The sequence below is a fragment of the Phaethon lepturus genome, unplaced genomic scaffold, assembly GCF_000687285.1.
Source record: "Phaethon lepturus isolate BGI_N335 unplaced genomic scaffold, ASM68728v1 scaffold30129, whole genome shotgun sequence".
In the NCBI taxonomy this organism is placed as follows: domain Eukaryota; kingdom Metazoa; phylum Chordata; class Aves; order Phaethontiformes; family Phaethontidae; genus Phaethon; species Phaethon lepturus.
In genome coordinates, this window is record NW_010564564.1 from 48,404 (window position 1) to 56,626 (window position 8,223).

Sequence of the window (8,223 nt, forward strand, 5' to 3'; positions counted from 1 at the left end):
CATGTTCAGCTCGTTGTCTATCAGGGCCCTCAGGTCCCTTTCTGACAAGCTCCTTTTCACCTGCATTTGATCCTCAGCATGTATTGGTGCAGGGAGTTATTCCTCCCCAGGTACAGGATTTTACATTTCCCTTTATAAGAGTCTTGTCCATTCTTTCCATCCACTGGAATTCTTACAGTCATAGGATTTTTCACTCCCGGTCCCACTCTTAGTTGCATATGCCTCTAGGACTCCAGTAGCTTTTCACAGGAGGCAGGACATGATGCAACATGGCGACTTAAAGGATGTAAAGAGATGAATGCCAACACCTTAATGACTGCATGGCAATGAAACATTGGATATGTGAGATGAAAGCCAGGATAAGGAATGACTCTTCTGCAGACAGCATGAAAAATGTCATTACAGTGATTTTTGTGTGCTTTTGCTAGAAAAAATTAGAGGGAAGAGGACTAGAACAAGATCATCAGGTTTCAAAACCTGTCATTTTCTGAATGTTACATAGGTTAAAAGATGTTCTATATCTCTCTCTGTCTTAAGCACAGCAGATATAGACTAGCTTTTACACGAGGATGGGAATCATCTACTTCTCTCATTCTAACAGCAACTGGTTTGGGTAGCTTCTATAACACAGGAGCTAAAATAAAGGGATTGAGAGAGCAGCAGCCTTTTTTCCCTCCGCACTTTCAGCCAGATCCTCATTCCCAAGGCAGTAAGAAGCACGGTCCCAAAGAGCAGGGAAAGCCTCACTCTGCTCCCAAAGCCCTGGCAGAGTGTCAAGACTTAGTAAGTGGCCGAGGCTGGATCCAGCCAGCGACTGGGGTGTTCTTCACACACAAACACTAGTCCTACTCCCAGAAGTGTCCTGCCTTCCTGTGCTCCACTAAGCACAAATCCTGCAATGTATTTTGGATGAGGATTTGCAGTTTACTCTTCGTCATCCTGTGGATCAGCCAGGTCCTAACATTTCAGAACTAAATTTAAGATTCATTGCCTCTCATGATCTGAGTTTCAGCAGCAATTCTGCAGCTATAGCAATATTACTAAAAACGAAACAGCAGAGGTAGCTTTATAGGGAACATCAGATTGGGTAGGGGAAATACAGAATCCTCCACCGCTGCTGCACTGAAAATAAGAGAGGAAGAAGACAAGTAGAGATATGTGGAATACTGAGATGGTATTCTCTCTCTGCTCGGAGGAAAGAAAATAGTCTAACTGCTTTCAAAACCCCAGCTCCAAGTCTTCTATTTTTAGTTTTCTACTAATGATTTCTGTGTCTTCTAGTTAAAAGTTTGTTGTAAGCAAAATCTTAAAAAAAAAACTATTTCAGAATCACTGGTGTTCTTGCAGTAATTCATACAAACAGCCAGGATTTTAGTTCTAGTTTTATGCCAAAAACTGTGTTTTACAAATAAGATACAATTATCACGGTTAGTAATCATGGTTTAATTAACTAACACAGCACATTTATCCAGGTGCCATTACTGCTTGAAAGTCAGTTCAAGCCAATAACAGAAAAGTAAAGTTATTTGCAAAGAGATTACATTTCTTCTTTGTTAACACAAATGACACATTTGATCCTGGAGCTTTCCAAACAACTGTTTCAGAGCCAAGATTTCACTCATCCTCCATCTAGCCCTAAAAATATTACTGTTCTGGACACAGCCTTTATCCAGGCAAGTGGTTCCAGCAATGAAGTTTGAATATAAACGCTTGTGTTTCTCTAATATTTTTGTTACATAAGATGTGTGTTAAAAACATGCAAGAAAGCCAGTGGAGAAAAAAAGCAACCAGGGAACTGGAACAATAAAATAAGCATAAATTAGAAAGAGAACTGAAACTACTCAGAGATTAACAGAAAGAAGAAACATCTCCCAGAAAAGGAAGGGCAATGAAAAAAAGGAAGAGAAGCTTTAATCCCTAAGCAAAAACATTTATAAATACAAATTAGAAAGAGGATAATAGGAATGAAACAGTAGCCTAGGAAAAGAGTACTTCTGTGACTTTGAACTTTAGTTTATAGACTCCCACCCTCCAGATGTTCCCAGGGCCAAAAATTTTCCTCACATGGCATCTTGAGTAGCCTCAGCACAGCCTGGCATCTCTGTTATTCTGCATGCTGCTGCTCCACCCCCAGCATATCCTTTCTATCTCATCACGCGACTCTCCCAATGACCACTAGAAACCAGGGTCTCAAATAGCACACACCGCTCACACAATGCCCGACTAATTTTCCAAAGAAATATGGGACCTCTAGAGAACTCTCTGCTGGTCTCACTTCATGTGGCTTAGAAGGTCTGAAGCCATAGTGAAGTTATTACTTGTTGAACAAAAACAAACAAAAAAAAAAAATCTATTTCTGCAGGTCATTTAACAATATTTTCTGGGGATCAGTGGACGATTTTGCTGTTATTCATCATGAGTTGAAGTTTCTTCGTTCCCAATTTAACAGCAAAGGATTCCACAAAGCACCTTCCTCTCTGCAGAGGGCCACCATGGTCCACTGCTTGCAAAAGGAAGTCTAAGAGCCATCCCTTCTCCTGGAGTACATACTCCTTGGGCAATGCCTCCCTGACAGCCTTTTTCTTGCCTCTGCAGTGCATAATAGCAGCCACTCGAGAGTCATTACTGAGTGGAAAAGGCTCCCTGAATTAGTGGCTCTTACTGTAACACTAGGTCTTTGGTAGCTGACTCTGCCCTCTGAACGTGAACAATTACTGGTGCTTTTGCTGTACATAGCTTCTGGTATGTGTATATGGCAACCAGCCTTAACGGTTCTGTCTCTCACAAACCCCAGTGCTGGGTCCAGGCTCATGTGTTTTCAGTACATATACTAAGAGCAGTCATTACATGTATTATTTCAAAGCCATCCATGTACCAGACCTGAAATCCTTATGGAATATCCTAAACTTAGTGCAGTATGTAGGACTAGGTGGAAAGCATTGATGTTTGGATGCTGGTTTTTACTTCTTTCAATGAGCATAGGTTTGTGGTGGCTACCCATCCATGGAGGTGAAGTTAAACTAATTGCTTTTGCCCTACTTAAACCCATCATTACGGGCTTATCTAGCACATAAAGCATTCTGGAGATATTTTACACAGGTGTAAACTTTGAATGCAAAAACATATGCCTGGCTCCAAAGAGGGAAACAAGTGAGCCTCTCAACATGCACTTGGTTTACACACCAAAATTTCAATAAACTCAAAGCATTCTACCATGTGCCAGAAAACAAATGGGCTTATTTAGTATATTTAGCCCTGCTTGATTCACACAAATTCAATACAAACTAAAGCGAGGTATTAGTGGTTTTGTGTTTTTTTTTTTTTCATGGAAAGGAGAACTAAGTGATTTCCTGAACTTGTGAACATGTATGAACCTTGAATATAACCCATGAATTACACTACATTGCCAAAGGCCAGGCAGCTATAGTAAACACTGCCTGCTCCTGCTCAGGCCATCACAACCTGAATTGTACTGAAATCAGCAAGCAAAGAAAAAAGAATGCCAATTTTTTAAATCCTCTCTATAAAGATTTTGCTTTGCCCCAAATAGATACCTGGTGTGTCTTAGAGAATTACTGTTCCTGATAAATAAATAATGAATGATGAAATGAGTATATGGCATATGGTACAGAGGAATATGGCAAGGAGAACTTCAGCCTCTTTTGCACAATGTATATAGTAAAAAAATAACATAGATGCAAAGCTCTTTCAGCATCTACAGACATTACAGAGGTAACATTTGTTTTCAACATGGCAAATTTCTGACTTATTAATTATAATAAGACACAAAAGAGCTTGCATGGCAAGACTGGTGTGCTTCTGCTTTGCGAAGGCACGGAAGCTGCAAGTTTTCTGCTTGAACTTCTTCAATATACTTCTGACTCACACACACTCTGTGTGTCCCCAGTTACCTGCAGGCCTGTTACTCCTCTAGCCAGTTATTCGCCATCTTACATTTGGACTTTTGGTGGTTTAGGATATCTTTGTTTGTTTGTTTTCCCTAGGTATAGTGGTTTGCATTTGCCTTTGCTGAGTTTTGTTATCTGAATTTCTTACTGTTTCTCCAATTTATCAAGGTCATTTTGCATGGTAAACGTGTTCTCTGGAAAAATTACACCTTGAGTGCCTTTTTGTGTCAGATGTGTATCCACATTATAGCAACAGATCTACCTTATTTTTAATGAAAATTTGTGACAAAGGTAATAGTCCTTCCTTATTAAAGCTACATAATTTCTCACTTCTCCTGCATCCACTTGCCAGTGTTCCAATTATTCTTTTTGATGTTGCTTGATGAGCAGTGAGAAGGCAGACTGCATAGGTTCAAAGATTCACTTCTGAGAAACACCAATTGTGGCAGGATTTTAGGTCTTTAGGATTTTTTAGGTTAGGTTAACTGACTTGAAAATCCTTAAGCCCTCTTTTCTTGACTTTTTATTCTACAGCCCTCAAGAAACTCCACCCACTAGTCTACCTAAGAGTTCCTCAAGTGTGCTGAATGTTTTGTTTGGTTTGGGGGTTTTTTTAAGTTCAAAATTGACTTGTAGGCTTATCACAGGTGCATTCACTGCAGTAGTTACTCAGTTCATACCAGCTGACTATATGATTCATTATTTCTAATAAAAATTACTTCATTTATCATTTTATCTTCTATTAAAATTGCCGAAATCCAGATTAATTTCAGATATTCCTCTGGAATTATACAAGATTTTCACTGGATTAAGAGATAATGCTCTTCTTCATTCCTCATTTCTGTAGAATTTCCCTGAGTCTGCCCCAGGAAAATTTCTGCCAGAGATTATGAAAAGGAAACAATCAAAGGGCCTGCCAGGAAAACTGCAAACATGAACACTCAAGTTTTCATTGGAGTTGACTGGGAAATTAAATGATAATGACAGGCTGAGGTGGTCACCTTTTGAGCAGAGTGCTTTATAGCAGGATTCTTCCTCCAACCAGGACAAAAGCATGACACCAATCTGAGGACAAGTGGTTGGCTCAGAGAATGGTTTTTAATATTTGACCTCTAGGAAGCATTTGTGGTTAGTTTCAAAGGATCAAGCCAATGAAATAGACAGAGAATCTAAATTACCTTCTGGCAGCTGCCATGACTAGCAAGATGAAACTCAAACTAGAATATCTCAGAGGAAAACGTTAATAAGCTCTCATATATTCATCACAACAGATGCAGATGGAAGGAAATCACAGATGGAATGAGAATGCAACCAAGGAAAAATTAATGTGAAAAATTGCAAGGAAAATTCTGTAGCCAAAACAGAGATGGTATTAACTCCAGTAGGGAGCTCTTCATGCGGTTAAACTGAAAAACCCAAACCGTTTGTATACAAAGAGCTTGTGAATAAAATGGAGAATTAAATTAAAAGAAGCTAATGCAATTCACAATAAATTACAAGGCAGAGAAAAATAGGTCTACAATTAAGGTTTTGAATTATCCTTTTTAAAAAAATAAGAAATTAGCTAGTGAGTTGCCTGAATAAAGGAGCTTGAGGATTTCCATTTAGAAAAGATACAGAACTATATTTTAAACCACAAACAATGTTACACTGCTGAGTGTGAGGTGGAGATTAAGGATGATCTAAATCCACCATTTCTTACAAGACTGCTGACACACACAAGACATACAACAGGTGTGGCTCTTGTGTTTCAGTGGGGGTCTTCATGCGCTACAGGGTAATGGGCTACTTTTGTGGCCTGTGACTTGCAGAGCATGTGTGGACCTATCTTCATGATTGACTGCGCCTGCAGAAACCCAGACACAGTGTCCCACATTCTTCCATTTCATTTTCCTAAGATTTTGATCAGAATTTACCCTGGGTAATAGAGCACCCTTCCACAAAGGTTTTGTTAAAAATAACATATTCCCATAGAACATCTCTGTTTCAGTCAGCCTGTGGTTCTTGATAAAAAAACATCTTGCGGAAATCTCTCCAAACAGACCAAGTCTCCTTCAGACTCAACTATAGATTCTCTGCTTATCAAAAGTAAATCTTTGAACTTATCAAGTCTTTTTGATCACCAAACACAAAGTAAATTGCTTAACACTGGAGTTGTTTTCTTCAGTTGAAGATCAGCCCTGCCAGGCTTTAACAATTTTTTACTGATATTTTGATCATATTTTTCAAATGCATTTTTGAGTACACACAACACAAAACAACCAACAACAATTCAAAGGAAGTTGCAAACTCATTTGTAAAAATTTAATGCTTTTCACTTTCTGTGCACTCTTTCTCTCTTTTTCTTTTTCCTCTAGTTCAACTACAATTTGAAGGTGCTAAGAAGTTTAAGTCCCTGCCTTTAAATTCCCTAAGGACTGGTGCAGTTATTCTCCCACCAGCCCCAACCTCCAGATCCCAGAAAAGGGGACATTCTCAGAGTCATTTGCTCTATTCTCTATTGCCTGGTCTACCAGGAGAGCCTCTGAAACCAAGCCGTGTCCTACCTGCCATCCCAAGCCAGAAGAAATCTAACTCTGCAGAAGAGCTTGAGAAATCTCTCATCAAACCAGATGCTGAAAATTAACTCATTACACTGGCCTCAATCAGTTGAAATATATCTAAAGAGTTTGTTATAAGATAACTGCACAGTAAAATCTCATTAATTTGCACTAATGATGCTCTTGTGAACTGGAGTGTAAATGAACAAAAAACAAGAAAGGGTAGAACATCACAAAAGCTGCACTGTGTATTTATATACACATTTTCATTTATGATGAAATTACTAAATTGGTATTTAATGTGCTGTAAAACTATTTTGTGAATGGAATCCTCATAACATGCAATCTTGTTGCAGCAATGTGCTGTTAAAACTTTTATAGAAAACTGAAACAAAGTAAGATTTCCTGCTTGATTTAAAAGTCAGAATTAGGGAAGCATAAATTGACAGGGATTCTCTGTAGTTTGTAAATGCAGTGGTGCTGGTTCTGAGGCTGCATGCCATAAAATTATCTTTTTAAGATTAAAACGATAAGCTCAAAATAAAAGGCAGTTTTAGCAAATGAGAGGGTTTGGCTCTTTGTTTTTCACATATTTTCTACGTTGTAAGTTTGTGGGTTATGTGACTTCAACAAGCTAAAAAAGTACAATGCAACACTAATCCCTGAGGAACAGACAGAGCTATAGCAAACACTGTTCAAAACTGTTCATTGCACTGACAGATTTATGTCTCTTTCATTTAATTCTTCATATTCCTCAGTGGCAAAAATGCAATGGTGTATTGTTATTTTCATAAAACAAGGATTGCACAGTCCCCAGTTATTAGGCACTATTTCATCACTTTGATCACCGGACTGAAGAAGGAAATCTAGCTAGACTGCTGTTCAGTCAAGAGCCTTGGCAAGTGCTATAAGCCTTTGACTAAACATTTCACAAGACTGTCCTTTCCTAAAGGCCAGCAAAGATGCCAACCTCTGCTTGTTTCAGGATTCTTATCTAAATCTTGCTGCTATTACTGTGGACGCTTCCCCACTACCCCTTCAGAGAGGCTGTGGCATTACTGTGGGTGAGGGGTGGGGGCGATAGTCCTGTTTTTGTCACCCCTTCTGCATCACCATTGCTAGTAAACCAGTCCTACATTAGCTCTACATCAACAGCTCATTCAACCAGGACATGGCATTTCTGTTTATCTCTAGATAAATGTTTTATTAGCTGTACAAACATTTATTTTGCTGTGTCACAGTAAAAGAGAAAGAGAAAATAATCATGTCCCACTAGCTGCAGTTTCCAATTGCCCTGCAGTAATGACTGTAAATAGAAGGATGGCTGGTGGCAGTCACAGACAGTCCCAGAAAGAAAAAAGCAAAGCACAACAACAGGTGATCTGATCCAACACAGGGAAGAGGGGACTTCTGCACATAAATAAAAGGATTTTTTATTTTTAACCATCTAATCCAAATGTCAGGGTATAAATTTCAAATTCAACATGTTATGTAAACGTCTAGCTTCTTGCTGAAAACCATGAGACTAAAAAGCTCAAGTGCTTGGACCTGACAGACAACCTAATGCCTGAGGCTAGACGGAAAAAGTACTGTATGACAGACATATGGTCTGTTAAAGCAAAAATCAATTCTGGCATGCTCTGTCTTTGCACCTGACCAGTCATGCTCAGTCCAGCCTCACTGAAAAGTCCAGAGTCCTCCTACAGTGTAGCAGACTGGTATTTGCTCCACCAGGTCACTGCCTGAGCTGCTCTGCTCTCCAGAACACCTAAGCT

General features: G+C 39.1%; 1 protein-coding gene across 1 annotated transcript in view; it reads left to right on the top strand.

Annotated features, from left to right (window-relative positions):
- Nucleotides 1-6,534, top strand: part of ANKRD55 (ankyrin repeat domain 55) — a 46,664-nt gene extending 40,130 nt beyond the window's left edge. Inside the window, exon 11 of the mRNA XM_010294911.1 lies at nt 6,266-6,534. Within this exon, the coding sequence (XP_010293213.1) occupies nt 6,266-6,534 (269 nt within the window). The remainder of the gene's footprint in view (nt 1-6,265) is intronic.
- Nucleotides 6,535-8,223: the final 1,689 nt, after the last annotated feature.